This window comes from Corythoichthys intestinalis, chromosome 19 (genome assembly GCF_030265065.1).
Source record: "Corythoichthys intestinalis isolate RoL2023-P3 chromosome 19, ASM3026506v1, whole genome shotgun sequence".
NCBI lineage: Eukaryota > Metazoa > Chordata > Actinopteri > Syngnathiformes > Syngnathidae > Corythoichthys > Corythoichthys intestinalis.
The window spans coordinates 37,815,140-37,835,276 of record NC_080413.1 but is presented as its reverse complement, the minus strand read 5'-3'; the positions used below and the strand labels follow the sequence as shown (position 1 = coordinate 37,835,276).

General features: G+C 39.2%; 1 protein-coding gene across 3 annotated transcripts in view; it reads right to left on the bottom strand.

Annotated features, from left to right (window-relative positions):
* Positions 1-19,465, bottom strand: part of gopc (golgi-associated PDZ and coiled-coil motif containing) — a 42,448-nt gene extending 22,983 nt beyond the window's left edge. Inside the window, exons 1-2 of one of the 3 annotated variants that reach the window (XM_057823330.1) lie at positions 18,955-19,465; positions 14,986-15,150 (exon numbers count right to left, since the gene is read on the bottom strand). In XM_057823330.1, the coding sequence (XP_057679313.1) occupies positions 14,986-15,150; positions 18,955-19,215 (426 nt within the window). In that variant the 5' untranslated portion in view covers positions 19,216-19,465. The remainder of the gene's footprint in view (positions 1-14,985; positions 15,151-18,954) is intronic. The other 2 variants (XM_057823329.1, XM_057823331.1) reach the window with 2 other exon arrangements.
* Between the last annotated feature and the right edge of the window lie 672 nt (positions 19,466-20,137).

The window sequence follows — 20,137 nt, the reverse complement described above, 5'->3', positions numbered from 1 at the left end:
CTATTTAAACACTAAGAAAACTTGCTTTTTTCTGCCAACTCGAAGAAATGAAAATAAATTGCTGCTGCTGCGTTTTTTTTTTCTTCCCGCGTCACTCCAAGCCGGGTCGGGCTTCAATACCAGCGGGCCGTGTGGGGTCGGGTTGGATTTTGTAGGTCCGATCTAACCTCTACTGTCTCTCTGCTCTCTCAATTGCAAAAAACTGATATTTCCTCATGTTGAAACAGATTGTTATGGCTGCTAAAATGCTGCTGCACTTCATTTTAATTCATTATTTTTTATTGTTATACATAGTGGGCTAGGCCAACATTTTACTGTTGTTTTACATTGCAATTTAGTTGATGTTTTGTTTGCAACTGAACTGATCCCTGGATTGATATTGCGATAAAGATGCTGCTGCACTACAATATTTTCTTTGTCGTTTTCTTTCATATTTACTTGAATATTTTTATTGATAGGTCGCTGTGACTAAAATACAGTGACTGTAATTACTGATTTTGCACAGGAGTTCAGATGTTGCACTGTGTGAAAGGCTGCTACTGTGTGTAAAAAAAAAAAAAAGAGAAAGGCCTGGTCTCATTCAAAGCACTAATTAAATGCTGTGATCAGTTTTTTTTTTTTTATTTTTAAATATATATATATATATGAAAGTATTTTCATTGGACTTCAACCAGGAGTGACACAAGAGCCAATAAAAAGTTGTTTAATGTCTGACCGCTTGTGTTGCCTCATGATTCACGAAAAATATGCATTGCTTTAGAATTTTAATGCATTCCAGGCTTTAAGGCATCACGATGCATTGCCGAATCGAACCGAATCGTGACCCTCTGAATCGTAATCGAATCGAATCGTGAGGGCAGTGCCGATGCACACCTCTAGTCTTAACAGGGAGCAGCTGGATCCAGCCAAGTAAATTGAGTTATATCATATTCACTGTTTCAACTACAGTGGGGCAAATACGTATTTAGTCAACAACCAATTGTGCAAGTTGTCCTACTTGCAAAGTTTCGTTGTGCTTTTTGTAACAATGACAATAAATATTCTGAATCTGAATCTGATTAGAGAGGCCTGTAATTGTCAACATGGGTAAACCTCAACCATGAGAGACAGAATGTGGAAAAAAAAAACAGAAAATCACATTGCTTGATTTTTAAAAAATTTATTTGCAAATCATGGTGGAAAATAAGTATTTGGTCAATACCAAAAGTTAATCTCAATACTTTGTTATGTGCCCTTTGTTGGCAATAACGGAGGCCAAATGTTTTCTGTAACTCTTCACAAGCTTTTCACACATTGTTGCTGGTATTTTGGCCCATTCCTCCATGCAGATCTCCTCTAGAGCAGTGATGTTTTGGGGCTGCCGTTGGGCAACACGATCTTTCAACTCCCTCCACAGATTTTCTATGGGGTTAAGACCTGGAGACTGGCTAGGCCACTCCAGGACCTTGAAATGCTTCTTACGAAGCCACTCCTTTGTTGCCCTGGCTGTATGTTTAGGGTCATTATCATGCTGAAAGACCCGGCCACGTCTCATCTTCAATGCCCTTGCTGATGGAAGGAGATTTTCATTCAAAATCTCTCAATACATGGCCCCATTCATTCTTTGCTTTACACAGATCAGTCGTCCTGGTCCCTTTGCAGAAAAACAGCCCCAAAGCAAGATGTTTCCACCCCCATGCTTCACAGTGGGTATGGTGCAATTCAGTATTCTCTTTCCTCCAAACAAGAGAACCTGTGTTTCTACCAAAAAGTTTTATTTTGGTTTCATCTGACCGTAACACATTCTCCCAGTCCTCTTCTGGATCATCCAAATGCTCTCTAGCGAACCGCAGATGGGCCTGGACGTGTACTTTCTTCAGCAGGGGGACACGTCTGGCAGTGCAGGATTTGAGTCCCTGGCGGCGAATTCTGTTACTGATAGTAGCCTTTGTTACTGTGGGCCCAGCTCTCTGTAGGTCATTCACCAGGCCCCCCCGTGTGGTTCTGGGATTTTTACTCCCCGTTCTTGTTATCATTTTGATGCCACAGGGTGAGGAGGGAGTTGAAAGTCCGTGTTGCCCAACGACAGCCCCAAAACATCACTGCTCTAGAGGAGATCTGCTTGAAGGTATGGGCCAAAATACCAGCAACAGTGTGTGAAAAGCTTGTGAAGAGTTAAAGAAAACGTTTGGCCTCCGTTATTGCCAACAAAGGGTACATAACAAAGTATTGAGATGAACATTTGGTATAGACTAGAGATGTCCTGATCGATCGTGAGGCCGATCGATCGGGTCCGATCACGTCATTTTCAAAGTATCGGAATCGGCAAAAAAATATCGGCCATGCCTTTTTTTAAACTATATATATTTTAATTAAATCGTTTTCTAATTGTATTTAACGTTACAGACATAATATGTTACACTCATCCAGAGTCTTTTGTTCAGGCTTAGCGTAGGGTTATCATAAATATCCCGAAAACGGCAGCTTTTACTTGATTGGTAAATGAGTCACGGTAAAGTATTTAAATCTGTTAATGTTTGCGCTATACGACCCTTTCATTTGTTTTCGCACTCAATCTGTTGTGACGCCATTTTGCCTACAAAGAGAGACAAACATCAGCATTAATTGAGTATAGTGAAATTTGGCAACCTTTGAAACCGTCTCTCATTTGATTATAACCTTGCAAAGTCTCTCCCTGTAAATAGAAGTGTCATGGGAAGCAATGTGGGGAGCCAAGGTGGAAATAACTCATTGTCTTTACACCATAACACATTATTTCCCAAAGCACAGATGGTATATCCATTGTTAGCATGACTCACAGTCATGGTTTTACTTCCCATCATGGTTCCACTTTCCCATCATGCCTTGGGGCATGCTGCAGTATCTGAACTGAAAGCTCAACAAATACACTAGATGGCAGTATTTAGTCACAATACACAAAGTCCCAAGTCTTTCTATCCGAGGATCCCTCTCACAGAAAGAATGTTAATAATGTAAATGCCATGTTGAGGATTTATTGTCATAATAAACAAATACAGTACTTATGTACTGTATGTTGAATGTATATATTCGTCCGAGTTTTATTCATTTTTTTCTTAATGCATTGCCAAAATGTATATGATCGGGAAAAATTATCGGGAATGATCGGAATTGAATCAGGAGCCAAAAAAAGCAATCGGATCAGGAAATATCGGGATCGGCAGATACTCAAACTAAAACGATCGGGATCGGATCGGGAGCAAAAACACATGATCGGAACAACCCTAGTATAGACCAAATACTTAATTTCCACCATGATTTGCAAATAAATTCTTTAAAAATCAAACAACGTGATGTTCTGTTTTTTTTCCACATTCTGACTCTCATGGTTGAGGTTTACCCATGTTGACAATTACAGGCCTCTCTAATATTTGCAAGTGGGAGAACTTGCACAATTAGTGGTTGACTAAATACTTATTTGCCCCACTGTACAGGGCAGTGTATCCACCCAAATCAATAAAACTAAATACAAACACGTTAAAAACAATCCAATACAATGCCACTCTAATTATCGGCTCCGATATTTGGAAATTTGACTTATATCGGTCTTTTTCTTAATCCGACCGGCCGATATTAAAAAATCAATTGAAAACTAGGTTATTGCGGCTCAGATGCCTGAGCCTGCTGTCTCCTGCACTAGTATTGACGCCGTCCTCTGATTAGTTAAATGGTAATGGTAAATGGAGTTACACTTGTATTGCCCCTTTCCACCTTTTTAAGTCCCTCAAAGTGCTTCACACTATATCCTCTTCTACCTACTGGTGACGCAGCACCAGGAGCAACGTGGGGTTTAGTATTTTGCTCAAGGATACTTAGATGAGGGTACCAGGGCTTTCTTTTCTGTGGAAAAAATCCAGAGAGCTATTTATTTAACCTTCTAGGAAATTCTAGGAAAGTCCAGGAAATTCAGGGACTTCCGGAGTTTATTTTCTATTTTTGTGATTCAATAAACAAGCTTTAGGCATTTCAATCAAGTTCAGTGTTTGCATTATTTATTTTTTTACATCAATTTTACGCTGTCACTGCAAATTAATATCGGCTCCATAAATCGGCTATCGGCCTCCTCTAACTACTACTAACTACCAGATCTCAGATGACCTCTCATGCACAGCAAACATAACAGCTATCATAAAGAAAGCGCAGCAGTGTCTGCATTTCCTGCATGTCCTCAGGAATAACAAGCTGGATAGGAAGCTGCTGCTGGCCTTCTACCACTCATCCATTGAGAGCCTGCCAACATACTGCATTTCCACCTGGTATGGGAGCTGCACTGCTGCAGACAGGGAGAGGCTTCAGAAGACAGTCAAGGCAGCACTGTCCTCTCCCCTCCCTGATTGACATCTACACCTCCAAGTGCCTCAGCAGAGGTCTAAACATCCTCAAAGACAGCTCACATCCTGGTTTCCAGCTGTTTGATCTGCTCCCTTCTGGGAGACGCTTTAGGTGTTTAAAAGCAAGAACAAACAGACTGAGGAACAGTTCTTTGCTAAAGCCATCTCCACACTGAACAGCCATATGTAACACCACATCACCCAATGTCCAATATTCATATACATGCAATACAATACGTGCAATACTTACTATGTGCAATATTCAATGCCTTTACTGTCAACTGCTACTACTTCACTTTAATTATTTGCACTGCCTGAACATGGGACTACCTCATCCATATTTTCAATTTATTTAGATTTTATACTTTTATTCTTGCAAGTCTCTTTTGAGATGTTTACTTGTCCTGCACTGTAAAGGGAGATGCTCCAAAATTTCCTTCGTTCTATGGGCTAAGCCCATCACTCTTTCTTTCCTCTGCATCTTTCCAATCTGCATCATCACCACCATCTACAGTGCCGAGTAAATCATTGTTATTTGACGCCTAGGTTCAAATAGTAATCCTAAATTGCTACTTTCGCTGAGAATGACCTCACACTTTCGGGCTTGGGAGGTAGAATTGTTGAATGCTAAAAAACTCGCCTCATGCAAATTCTACTTAAAGTTTTGCATTAGAAATTAGCCCTTTAACCCTATACACTCCGCGCTGTACAATCGGGGACGCCGGCGTCCCCTTGATTTCTGTGGGCCAAAACGTCTGCTGTACTCATTATAGAGGCGCAATTTTTGGCTAGTAGATATGAGTAGTAGATATTTCATTCAACACCAGATGGAAGCATTGTCGCATCATAACTAAATTAGTTTTCCCGAGGCGACTGGAAAAAATCCAGTCCAAGTTTGTGTCAGTGGTCACCATCTTGCATCCACTAAGTTTTATATCCTCTCTCTGCTGGCATAATCCATTTTTATCACAATCATATTGGAAATATGGCATAACAACGACAAGGCAGGGGTAGAAGAAGGTGTGGAAAACCAGGAGAAGACCATCCAGTCTGTAGGAGGCGAGTACAAGCAGTAAATAATGCTGAGTCTGATGAGGAGTCTTGAGAAAGAGGGGAAATGGATTCGGAGAAAGATGAGTTCATAAGCAATGGCATTGATCCCCTCAAAGAAGATAATAAAATGAAAACATTCGGGCGGTAATTAATTTTTTTAATTAATCGCGTTAAAATATTTGACGCAATTAACGCACATGCCCCGCTCAAACAGATTAAAATGACAGCACAGGGTCATGTGCACTTGTTACTTGTGTTTTTTAAGAGTTTTGTCGCCCTCTGCTGGCGCTTGGGCGCGACTGATTCTATGACCATGAGAATTGTGTAATTATTGACATCAACAATGGCGACCTACTAGTTTATTTTTTGATTGAAAATTTTACAAATTTTATTAAAACAAAACATTAAGAGGGGTTGTAATATAAAATTTCTAAAATTTGTACTAACATTTATCTTTTAAGAACTACAAGTCTTTCTATCCATGGATCGCGTTAACAGAATGTTAATAATGTTAATGCCATCTTGTTGATTTATTGTTATTATAAACAAATACAGTACTCATCTACAGTATGTTGAATGTATATATCAGTCTTGTGTCTTATCTTTTCATTCCAACAATAATCTATAGAAAAATATGGCATATTTTATAGATGGTTTGAATTGCGATTAATTATGATTAATTAATTTTTAAGCAAATTAACTCGATTAAAAATTTGAATCATTTGACAGCCCTAGAAAAAATATGACTACAGCAAAGATCCAGTTGAATTAGATAAGATTTGAGCTAGGGATGTCTTGATCCAGGTTTTTGCACTTCCGATCCGATACCGATATTGTTTTGCACTTCCGATCCGATACTGGCCGATACCGACCTATCTGAGCATGTGTTAAAGTTTAAAGTTATTTAGCCTCCTTACTTAGTTGTCAGACTCATGTTGAAAAAGGTTTTAGTACTCTTGATAACAACTAGCCAGCTGAATTAGGTGAGTTTGAATAACACACAACGGTTGGTAACAAGAAAATGACCTGTTTATTCAGTGACAAACACAAAACATTATAAATAACAAACAGAAATGGCATAGTCAGTCAGTAAAACGTGCAAATAATATTGTAAACTGCCTTAAAAAAGCTAAACACACCAACAACCTCAGTGGAAAATCCCCCAAATCCCCCAAGCTATTAGATGCTTTTAATGTTTCGTGCATTAGTTACAAAAATTGTATAAAAAGCCTCTCAGGTTTAAATAAATGACTATTTCAGTATCAAGTTAACATTTTAAAACACTAAATAAAATACTCAAGTCCCCATTCTGTATCAGCAGCTTTAAACTACATTCAATTCATGTAATTATGCGAATCAACTGTTAAAGTTGTTAAAATTGCTCCCGTTTTTCCATAATTTTCCTTCTGTCTACTTTCGACATGTGAAAGTTTTAAAACTGTTTTGAAGATAGATTCAAGTCAAGATTTTGCCGATTTAGAAGTATTTTAGATAAAAAGTGAATTAGGTTTGCTTGGAAGGTTCACAACAGCCTACTAGGGAAGTCTTCTGCTTTAAGATGGCGGCTGTTTACTAACGCATCTGGTTTTCAATACTTCAATGTTGCTAACGCAGTCGAGTCTGTCGTTTTGCATCTAGTTCTATATACATATGATATCTATTATCTCCAGTAAAACGACGTTGACGTAGTTTGTAGCCGCTGTCAGCAGCAGTCAGGTATTCTTGTGTTTTTTATCCAGCGGCATGAGTTAATCTAAAGCCGTGAGTTGAGCATTGGCATTACCCGGGTCTATGACAAGCATTATGTTTACTTTCGGGACGCAATGCGATCAGTTTCTCATTGCGTCCCGAAGACCGCGCTGTGTATTAGTTCTGCTTTACTTGACATATTTCAATAATCGGAATTTGGATGTTTGTGAATCGTTCTCGAATCTTCCATGGCCGAATCGTTCAAGGATGTAATGACGGCTGGGCATGTTGTACCGTGGTTCTAAGTGTTGGATGGTGCGTCTTTATTCACGAGAGATAATGGCTCGTCATCCAGAATGAATTCTTCGGCAATGACTCTTGTTATTCCCTGGGGTTTGGGACTGTCGAGTGCCAGTTTGTCACACATAGCAAAAGTTTCTTCCAGTGTTAGTTGCGTAGGACCTTTCTTTTTGTCTTCGGTTTTCTTAACATACTCCTCATATTGTTTGTGGTGGTATTTCGCTAAATGCTTGATTAGGTTGGTTGTATTAAAACTTCTTACAGCTTGACCAGTACGCTTGACTTTATCGTGGCAAATGTTGCACTCTGCCTCTTCGTCTTTGTCGTCCTTTTAGGTGAAATGATCCCACACAGCTGACATTTTTACCGATAAAGTCTCTCGGTAAATTGGGAGACGGTAATGTAAATGTAGTGTGTTTAAGGTGTGCCATAAAATGCGGACCGGATTTTAGGGAAACCGAAGCAAAAACTGGAATGGATTATGTAAATCGGTGTGCTGGAAAACCCGGACCGGACTTTATGTTTGAACTGTTTTTTTTTTTCACTTTCATAAATTGTCGTAGAAAAACATCTAACATCTTATTCAGCATCACATAGTGCAGGAGTTTATCTGTCTGAGATCAACCAAAAGGTGGACGGCCTACACCCTGACTGGTGGCGAGCAAGTCGCAGCACAGCTATAATGACTGACAACCATTCGCATTCACATGTCAATTGAGTGTGTATTGAACAAACACTGCTTGCGCTACTATTATTGTAGAGTTGACAGAACAAACAGCTAAGGGTGAACCAAGTGGCCTGCTGTTCAGTACAATTTTCACCACAGCTCAGTACAATGGGACCTTGACTTAGAAGCTGAATTCTTGACAACACGCGTTCTTAACACAGGTCACCTTAATCCTCTTTTAAAAACACTTCTTACTGAAAAGAATGGAAATACGATTAGCCTGTTCAAGCCTCTGAGAAAAAGAACTAAGATTATTTTTTACCTTGAGTAATTAAAAAAAAAAAAAAACAGCACTGTATAATGAAATCTAAAACAAAACCAAAAAAGGAGAATGAAGGGAAATAAACTGTTCCTGTACTGTGGTACATTCATATGTAGCAGTAATGAATAATCGGTCCCCTACATACAGTACACCATCTTGGGAACAGAACACATTACATTTACATTTAAAACTCTTAAGAAGAAAACATTACGTTGCTGCAAACTCTTCAGAAGAAAACATTACTTTGCTGCAACACGGTTGCAAGCAACTCCGTGAGCCGGAGTGCAGCGGACTCTCCTGCACAAATGCAAAATTGGTGTACTGAGGACTCGAAAACATTACGAACATCACATGACGAAAACTGGATGATAGGTTAGCAAACTCCCTGTGCATGCTGCGGCTGGATGGCATGATATAGTGATAGAGCTGAAACTTGCTAAAATGTTGAAACTCAGGTTACTTTACTATGTCATCAACAGACAGCATACACAAGGTGTCAACTCACCTGACTTCCATATTCAGTTATGTAATGTTGGTTGGCATTGTTTGAGTGGGTTATTGTGACGTTTATTTCCATCCACAACTGAGCATAATATTGCCAAACATAGCGACTTGCTGATACCAATGCAAATTGATGAATGACTGTTTGATTCAAAGTTCAACAATACTATATTTTGATAAGTGGTAAATAAAACAGATTTCAAATAATTAAAAATTTACTCAATTATTTCGCCCCTCGTTGCTGAAAAAAATCCTAGAGGAAACGTTATACACTCAAACTCACGTATACAGATACACAGTCATACTCGAGACGATTTTCATAAGTTCAGAACCTTGCACACTACTGAAGCCGGCGGCTTGTGGTTAAAAAGCCACCATAAAATAGACCAAACTAATGACAGGATGTGACTTTTCTTTTTAAGTGTTTACTTGTCCCTTCAACTCTTCCAGTTTTATCCTCTGTGTAAACCAAATGGAACATACTAGTCAGTTTTTTAATTTTTTATTTATTTATTTATTTTTTTTTTTTTAAAAAACTTCCTTGGAACCATACTGCGGTCATACTTACAGTACGTCGCACATATATTGTATGTGTGTGTAAACTGTATGAGGCAATGAACATCTTTAGAGGTCATTTTCTCTCCCTCTTCCAAATAGGCTTGTCCAGATGGAAAAAATACTTGTTGCTTGTCGGACAGTGGACCGCTCAGGCAGGCAATCGGGCGGACAACCTTTTTACATCTTCCAGAAGCTGCAGTTCCAGTTACAGTACAAGGGGACAGTGTGATAAAAACCACAACATTTTTTTATGTGGTGACATATGACACTACACTTTTTTCCCGGGGCCAGGTGTTGGAGGTTGTTGCTGCAGCAATTTTTCCTTCTGCGCCTTCTTTGCACCCACATGAAAGTGAGCCAATTCCTTTGCAAGATCCACCAAGAAGTCTACCCGTTTCTCTTGCCTTCCGGTGCATGCCTTATACAACACATATGCATTCAGTGCTGCCATGTCAATCATATTGTAGAACACTGTGACTGGCCAGCTCAGTGTTCCTCCGTGTTTGACAAGGTGACAGGCCAGCTCCGTGTTCCTCCGTGTTTGACAAAGCAAAGGGAGCCCTGAATTTGCAAATATTCAAGATGCTAATTGCAGCTATCCAGAGTGAAACACCCCCTTCACAACTAGGCAGCGACTATACAGGAGTGTGTAGGGGGGTTGTATGCTTTATTGCTTGTTTGAGTGGTCTATGGTTTGACAAAGTCAAGTAGTCAGTTTGGTATCAGAGTCATTTGACGCCTTTCTGGTCTTTATCGCCCAAAAAACCCAGGACTTTTAGTGTTAAAGCTCGCCGCGCACAAGCCACCGTCGACGCTTAAGTTCCTAGCATTGCTCACGCACACATCTTACCCTACCACATCCCTATCTATCCTACCCTCCCTCTTCTTCACCTTCGGTTACTAGGTGCAACAACACGGCTGCACTTATGCGCTGTAAATGCGCTCTTCATACAAAAACTCAACTAAACTCTGAAAAAGAAAACAAAAATTTAACCGAAATGGTGGAAAAATTACTTGATCCTTATAATTCTGCATTTATGAATGAACTGAATCTTGAAGCGGAAAAACTAAGCAAAGTGAATGAATGAATGGATGGATGGACAGACGGACGGACGAACGGATATTAAAAGAATATAGGATTACAATCTAGTACTTGTATTACAAGTATGCGCAAGTACATGTGCGTAAAAGTAAACGTACTTGGAGTAAAAGTACATGTAAGCAGGGGTCAAAGTAGATAGAATTTCTTGCCGTAATTGCTTTTGTCACAGTTATAAATATAGTACGGCTGTCAAAATTATTGCGTTAACGGGCGGTAATTAATTTTTTAAACTAATCATGTTAAAATATTTGACGCAATTAACGCACATGCCCCGCTCAAACAGATTAAAATGACAGCACAGTGTAATTTCCACTTGTTACTTGTGTTTTTTGGAGTTTTGTCACCCTCTGCTGGCGCTTGGGTGCGACCCATGAGCATTGTGCAATTATTGACATCAACAATGGCGGGCTACTAGTTTATTTTTTGATTGAAAATTTTACAAATTTTATTAAAACGAAAACATTAAGAGGGGTTTTAATATAAAATTTCTATAACTTGTACTAACATTTATCTTTTAAAGCGATCCTCTAACTTAAATACATGCAGGCTCTAATAAACCACAATTGTTCTCTTGTACTAAAATATGTTGTTAGAAACACATAAAATGTTTAATCAATGGCAATATTTTATGATATTTAGTCCATATTTTGAACGTTACTTTGCGCCATGGTTTGCGGGCTCGCAGTGATGACGTCATTGGGATCTTTCCAAATGTGTAGCGTGTTCAACAATTGCTTATTGCTGCCTAAACTCACGAAGTAAAATGCCACGATGTGCTGCTTTTGGATGCAATTTCCAGTCAAATGGAAACAAGGGGAGTGAAGTGAGTGGTCAAGGTGGAATTATTATTTTTAGAGAATAAATATGCATAAGTGGAAGCTTCTCCCCCTTTTTGGTCCCTGTATGCACGTATCCTACCCACCACGCGTTACAACTGGCGCCCGAACATTCTTCCTGGATCTTCAGTCAAGTAAGGGATCTGTCTATTTTCTGGATCCGACGGTCCCACCGCGTCTGCAATATTGGTTTCGGATCTGTCCATTTTTTTGATTCCGGATCTGTCCATTTTTTTGATTCGTCGGTCCCACAGCGGCTTTTCGGATCAGTCTATTTTGTGGAATCGACGGCCTGATCGCGGCTGCAACATTGCCATGTGATTGGTCTAATTCCTGGATCTTCGAGTGAGTAAAAAAACGCAGATTTGGATTACTATTGCTATCTTTTTTGTTGACTATTCTTCGTGGGAGTTTTCCCCAAATCATACTAAATAATTAAAGCACTATGGCACGCTACAGTGACGACAGTGACTCTGACGTGGACCTTACAACAATGTTGGAGCTTGTCAGGGAACGCGTGTTTGCGTACTGCTGAGCTCTCGAGTGAAGAGTGGTCAAGGTGGAAATATTATTTTTTGTGAATAAATGTGCATAAGTGGAAGCTTCTCCCCTTTTTGGTACTTTTATACACGTATCCTAGCTACCACGCGTTACAATGGACAAGACATGGATTACACAAGGTGTGCTCTTTGGCCTGTACTGTATGTAAAGCACACGACAGCTCTGGATGCTAACAATCTACATAATTATATTGGGATAAGTTTGAAAACGCAATATGCTTAGCTTGAATATCTGCTAATAAAACCAGACAGCATACACTCTCGCTCCCAACCGGAGTTCCCCACAGGCCTCTCTCGCATCACCAGTTTTGGCCAACTTTTGTTTTATCAGGTATTTGCTGCACGCAATTTTCCCTGAAGCTCGTCTTGTGAACGACCGACAGTGCTGTCCTGCTCTTCACTTTTCAGATCTGGTTCAAATAGGAAGGGTAGAACTGACGACATGTTGGGAAAGCTAACGAGTGACACGCTGGAATTTCGGCAACAGGACCGGTGACGTCAAGCACTGCGACGTAACAAGAATGGCGACCTATCACTTAAAATAATTTTACAAACCTTATTACAACAAAAACATTAATAGGGGTTTCAATATCAAATTATTATAACTCATAGTAACATTCATCTTTTAAGAATTATTTGTCTTAAAAATATAGGATCCCTTTAAGAGCTACAAGTCTTTCTATCATCTTACTATCTAACAGAATGTTAATAATGTTAATGCCATCTTGTTGAGTTATTGTTATAATAAACAAATACAGTACTTATGTAAAGTATGTATATATCCGTCTTGTGTCTTATCTTTCCATTCCAACAATAATTTACAGAAAAATATGGCATATTTTATAGATGGTTTGAATTGCGATTATTTATGATTAATTAATTTTTAAGCTGTAATTAACTCGATTAAAATTTTTAATCGTTTGACAGCCCAAAAATATAGCAAACAATATAACACAACAGGTTTTACACACAAAGAAGTTATAGCGCTAGAGGTGCGCGAAATTTCCGATTCTTAGATTATTCGCGATTCGGCAGTGGGAGATTCCAGAACGATTCACAAACATCCAAATTCCGATTATTGAAATATGCCAACCAAAGCGGAACAAAACAGTCGGCGTGGTCTTTGCGACGTAATGAGGAACGGACCGAGAGTAAACATCATGCTCAACTTACGGCTCTGGCTTAACTCATGCCAGTAGATAATAAAACAGTAATACCTGACTGCAGCCGACAGCCGCTACAAACTAGATCTTAGATCTTGAGCCCGGACCCGAACTCGACCCGAATTTCGGGCCGGTTCGGGCCCAAAATGTCAATTATTTACTTTCGGATCAGGCCAGACTTCCCTCTTGCTAACTTTTTAAAAATAAATATATATTCATATATTGATACTAAAAACGATGTATGGATTTTAAACTAAGGAATACTTGTTATAAAATAAATAATTTGGATAAAACAAAGAAGGCGCTGTACATGCCTGCGCACGTGAACGCCGTGGCCCTGCCCTCTTTTTAATCTTCCCCTCCTGCCCTGGCGCCCTCCACGAGTCCGCATCCTGGTATTTCCTTTTCGATATGAAGCAGCAAGAAGTGAAAAACAAACTAAAGACGGGGGAAGTGAAAAGAAAAACATGCACTGCGGTAAGAGTGGGGTATGGAAAGGCTTCAAATTAATTATTGAAGTTGTTATACAGAAACCTGTCTCAGCTTCGCTGAATGTAAACGAATTTGCTCTCATATAGAAAGATATGAGGGAAATATATTTAACAAACCTTTCCGGCGTTATTTAGTTGTGTAAATGCATTTATAATAATCATAAAAATATGTAGACTATTTAAACATTGAGAAAACTTGTGTTTTTTTTCTGCCAACTCGAGGAGATTAAAATAAATGTCAAATCCACTATACTATAGGCCTGATAGAACAGACACAAAAATATAAAAGATATAAATGTTTATTGAATATCCAACTTACATTCTTGTTTCCTTGGGAGAATTCGTTACAAAAGACAGGCTTTAATTTGTTATCATTATGCACAGGCATAGTCAAAAATGTGATCACACAAAACGCAACCACCCATCTCATCCCTGCATTACCTCCTCACAAACAAAACATATAATTTCGGTTTTTTTCGGGCAAATCAAGTTAATTGATCGGGCCAGGGCTGGGTCGGGTTTAAATACCCGCGGGCCGTGTCGGGTTGGGCTGGATTTTTTAGGCCCAATTTAAACTCTACTACAAACTACACCCACATAATGCGACGGTAGATATCACATGTATAAAGAACTAACATTGCATTGTTTTAACATTTAAACTAGCAGACTTTTGCTATACAAGTTAGCTAAGTGTTCTTTTGTTGTACTTAGGTCGTTATTTATTTATTATTTATAACATTTGAGGCTATTTTAAATTATTTTTAAATGAGAGTGCAATTTTGTATAGCTTTAAGAAACACTCGGGAATTTTGTATTGACATTTAATGCGCTGTTGAAAGTTCAAATTTTTGGCAAGCTTTTGTTTCACATCTCTTAAAATTTATTCTGCAACACATTAAATGTTCCTAATCAGATTACTCGATTATTTGAACTAACTTGATGATAGATTAATCGATTACTAAAATAATCGATACAAGCAACCCCAGTCAAAACTAATAGAGAATTAAAATGTAAATTTGTAAGTTTGTAGTTTTATGTGTTTATTATGAAAGTATTTAACTGTTAACCTGTGAAAATTAGAGGAAAACTTTGAATGCTGGTTTACAGTGTACGCCCCTGAATCTTCTGCTTGCAGCCCTTAAATCTTAAGTTAGGGTCTACTGTGCTCCTAGAAAAAAATGTTAGTCTGGAGCCCTGCAATGTCTGGAAAAAAAACTGATTCTTCTTTGCCAAGATGCACCCTCTCAGCGATTTATAGTCTGGGAATAAAGCCAGACGGACACCCAGACAGGTTCTTATGAATTATAGTCAAATGGAAAAAATGTCAGGTAATCTTGTGATGGGTGTGAAAGTGCTTTTCCAGTCGAGACAAACGTTTTCTTCCAGCTACTTACAAGTCTGTCTTTGATGGAGTCGGAGTCTGGAGCTTGCCCTTGCTTGTCGTGGAGCTGCAGCTGGAGCGCGTGAAGCTGCAGTAACTGGTCATGGACTTCTCTTTCAACAACGGCCCGCTCTGCCTTGGCTTCAGTTAGCTCAGAGCGAAGATCCAACAGCTGGGCCTAGAAGGACGGATAGAGTTGTCCACTAAAAAATGTTCTGTATGCTGGGTGACAAGTACAGTAGAAAGATTACTCTAATGTCTAAATAAGATGTTGAGTCATTTTACCCCTGACCAACTTTCTCCACCAAAAGACAGAACCCATTAGTAATATAACACTGTTGCATCATTGTTTTGAGTCAGAAATGTACTCTGGTTTTTTTTATTTTTTATTATTAATTAAAAACTTTAACAGGTTTAATCTACTTAAAATTGTATGGTTGCAGACTACAGTTAAGTCAGAAAGCTGTAAAAAAAAAAAAAAAGTATTTTTGAAGGAAATATTTAACCATTTTGCCTTCATTGTTACTTACTACATGCCTAAAACAACTTTAAGTCAAATTGTGAAGATTATTGAAAAAATACATTGGTTTAATTGGTAATGGTTTAATTAATAGTCCAATTAATGGATTATAAAAATAATCGTTAGTTGCAACCCCATTGTCTATGTTAATAATTGACATTCAATGAGGAATGTATGTAATTTAGTTCATTTGATAAAATGATTAGGGGCTGTTTTTTGCATTTGAAGGTTCTATACCCGCAGTTTTGAGACTTAACCATTCAGTTGAATGAGTATCTCAAAACGTTTGAAAAAGGATGTACAACCCCTGGCAAAAAAAAATGGAATCACCAGTCTCGGACGAGCACTCACTCAGACATTTTGTTATGTAGAACAAACTTTAAAAGCTTGAAAAAAAAAAAAAGAATTAGTTCAAAAGTGCAACTCATTGGCATTCAGAAACACTAAAAGAAATGAATAAAAAACATTGTGGAACATTGTGGTGGTCGGTAAATGTTACTTTTATAGAGCAAGTGCAAGGAAATAAATATAGAATCACTCCATTCTGAGGAAAAATATATGGAATCATGAGAAACAAACAAATAAATAACAATCAAAACACATCTCGAGTATTTAGTTGCACCACCTCTGGCTCTTATGACAGCTTGCAGTCTCTGGCGCATAGACTTGATGAGTATTCTTCATCAATTTGGTGCCAACTCTCTTCGACTGCAGTTGCCAGATCATCCTTACAGGTCGGAGCCTAGCTGTGGACCATTTTTTTCAATAGGGTTAAGATCTGGGCTATTTGCTGGCCATCACATTTCCTGGATGGGTCTTTCTCCAAGGAATGCTTTAACAGTTTTAGCTCTGTAGCATGATGCATTGTCATCTTGGAAAATGATTTCATTATCCCCAAACATATTTTCAAATGAAGGGATAAGAAAGCTGTCTTAAATTTCAATGTAAACTTGTGCATTTATTGAAGATTCAACCACAGCCATTTCCCCAGTGCCTTTGCCTTACATGCAGCCCCATATCATCAAGGACTGAGAGAATTTTGATGTTTTCTTCAGGCAGTCATCTTTGTAAATCTCACTGGAACGGCACCAAACAAACGTTCCAGCATCACCTTGTCCAATGCAGATTCTTGACTCATCACTGAAAATAACCTTCATCCAGTCATTCACAGTCCATGATTGCCTCTTCTTAGCCCATTGCAGTCTTGTTCTTTTCTGTTTAAGTGTAAAGATGGTTTCGTTTTAGCTTTCCTGTATGAAAATCCCTTTTCCCTTAGGCGATTTTGCGCAGTTCTGTCACATACCTTGACTCCAGCTTCCTCCGCTTTCTTCTTCATTTGTCTTGTTGTCCATCTTGTTTTCAAGACATATGGCCTTTAGTTGTTTGTCGTGATGTTCGGATGTCTTCCTCGGTCTATCAGTACACTTAACTTTAACAACCTTGCCATGTTGTTTGTACTTGGTCCAGATTTTTGATACAGCTGACTGTGAACAGCCCACATCTTTGGCAACCATACGTGTAGCGTTACCTTCTTCAATAAGTTTAATAATCCTCAACTTGGTCTCAAGAGACATCTCTCTTGTTGGAGCCATGATTCTTTAGAATCCGCTTAGTCCAGCAGCCCTCCATGGTGTGATAACTGCACTGTTCTTAACTGCTGACTAACGAGCAGATCTAATCTGAGGCAGGGGCCCAATTAAGGAAAGGAAATTGACTGGGTGTGTCAGTATTTTCGACTCAAAATGGAGTGATTCCATATATTTTTCCTCAGAATGGAGTGATTTTATATTTATTTCCCTGCACTTGCTCTATAAAAGTAACATTTACTGCCCACCACCATGTTTTTTATTCAATTCTTTTAGTGTTTCTGAATGCCAAGGAGTTGCACTTTTGAACTAATTCATTATTTTTTCAAGGTTTTTATCAGAGTTTGTTCTACATAATAAAATGTCTGAGTGAGTGCTCGTCCGAGACTGGTGATTCCATACTTTTTGCTGGGGGTATGTAGTATGCTCATGTCAAAGACCTACACAATTACAAGGTTTCATGCAACAATTCGGGGACATAAAGGGTTCATTAGAGCCAAACTAAAGACGTATCACTAACATTACTATTGGAATATGCAGATGAGGCTTCAATAAACATTATATGAACGTTTCATGGGAGTATCTGAAGAATTAAGAACGCTTGAGTAGTTTAAGCAGGGGTCCCCAAACTACGGCCCTCCACATTTAGTCCGGCCCCCTGAACAATTTTTTTTTTTTTTTTCAATAGTGTTATTTGTTGTATAGAGTTCCTTTTGCCTACACTTATATATTTGTCAAACCCTTTCTTTAATCCCAGGCAATAGTAGGTGGTTTTATTTACCTGACATGTTTCGGCGGGAACTTCCGCCTTCGTCAGAGGGTCACTGATGTTGGTGTGACGCGTCTTTATCAGCTGATGGATAAAGGCGTGACTCACCTGTCAGAATGACAGGCGAGTCACGCCCTCTGCGTCCATTCACTCTTCCAAGATGCTGTTCCAGGTCGTAGGCCAGAGTCATCCGCACCGAAGAAAACAAACATCAGCGCTGGATCAGGGAGGCCATTAAGATCCGCAAGCGGGGCCCGAGGACCATCAACAGGGACGAGGGGGCATACATGCTCTCTACAACCTGGAACAGCATCTTGGAAGAGTGAATGGGCAGCAGAGGGTGTGACTAGCCTGTCATTCTGACAGGTGAGTCACGCCTTCATCCATCAGCTGATAAAGACGCGTCACACCAACATCAGTGACCCTCTGACGAAGGCGGAAGTTCCCGCCGAAACATATCAGGTAAATAAAACCACCTACTATTGCCTGGGATAAAAGAAAGGGTTTGACGAAAATAGTGTTATTTATTTGCTGGCTTTTTTCTGTGAAGAACTCAGAGAGGTTTATTTGGTTATTATCTATCTAATTAATAGTGTTGTTATTATTTATTATATTATATTATGTTATTATTATTTTCATTTTATTTACTTTTCTTCCGTGAAGAATCCAGAAAGAGTTATTTGATTGTGGCTTTCTGAAAAACAATAAATTTTTACATTTAGGCACTCCTGCAATCGTCACACCTTTTCTGTTACAAACTGACCCCGGCCCCTCATCAGAGAAGGGAAAAGTTATGTGGCCCTCACAGAAAAAAGTTTTGATTTTAAGGGATGGAAGGCATGTCTTGGGTCACAACTTATTTGGTTTTCACTGTAAAACAGAGTTGCCCATTAATTACGAAATTTAAACTCGTCTTTGTGTTTTTCCCAAAACATTCTCTGTGTCATTATGGAAGTAAGTTCAGTCATTTACTTTGCTTTATTTCCAGGTGTGAATTTTTTTGTAGCGTTAACATGAGCAATTTGGAACAAATTCCATTCACATCACGATATCTTTGAGGTATTTTCGTTTTATACAGTATAACAGCGTGGCGATCCAGTTACTTACCTCTAATTTGTGGTTAAGTTGGAAAACAGTCTGAGATTTGTGGCACAGCTGAGCAAAACAAGAGCTAAGGCTGGTCATTTTCTGCCGACCCTCGTACGTAATGTCCACTTGGTCAGGGTCTATTTCTCCAAGCAGCAGATCCACGTCCACGAAGGCTTTGTCAAACTCCTTTTCGAGCACTTCTAGCCAGCGAAACATTGACATACCGGGGCCGAGGGCCGCGTTGTGGCCCGCCGGGGAGCATCCAGCAGAAGCGGACATTGCTAATACACAATAATCGCTGACGCTAGGTCACTAGCCACCCGACGTATGATTGTTTTGACGAGTTTTACTGGGAGGACCTTATCTTTGGTTTTAAAAAATATTAAAATCGCAATGATATCATGACACGACCATTGTGACATGAAACATCACGTATTATTTTTTCCTATGAGGGTACTGCTGACCAGGAAGTCCCTCATCATAACACTGGAGGCGATTACTTTGGTCTGGAATGATAGAGTCCAGAGCAAAGCAATGGATTGTCGATTATTCACTTACTCGTTCACATGAACGGAACAGGTTGATCTCCGCGCAAAATATGACAGGTCATCACATAGCTAGGGCGTAGGTTTGGTCTCAACATTGGTAGGGACTATATTACCGTAATGCACATAATGCAAACAATGATCCAAATAAGGGACAGCTAGCTTGACTTCGTTGTTCCTTGTGGAGGCTGGTTTGACCGCAGTAGTTTTGCAGGTTACCAAGTTTAATGTTCTGCTAACTCTGATGCAGGTCGGACTTTCAGTAGACAAATTAGTGGTATTTCCCCCACTTCTACAACATTGACGTCTTTTTACATAGTTTACAGTAGCTGCTGCTGGCCCGAAAAAAAAATCCAAAATCCCTTCGCCCCGAAGGGGGCGGAGGAGACGGCATGTTGTCGACATGAATCTGTTGAGCTGTGTGTATCTTTGTGGAGGGACATTCGTTTGGGGGGCAAATTTAGCGAGTGACAAGAGATAAATGAAAGTCTGAATATCACAGGCAGAGTTTAACTTTTGGGCCGAAGGGGGGCACAACATGTTGAAGACCCCAAAACGCAGTGACAGCAATAAAATTAACTTAGAAGAATAGTTATAATAATGAGATGAAGATGACCGTTTATTGTTTCCCATCATTCTTGAGGGGAATTCTAAAT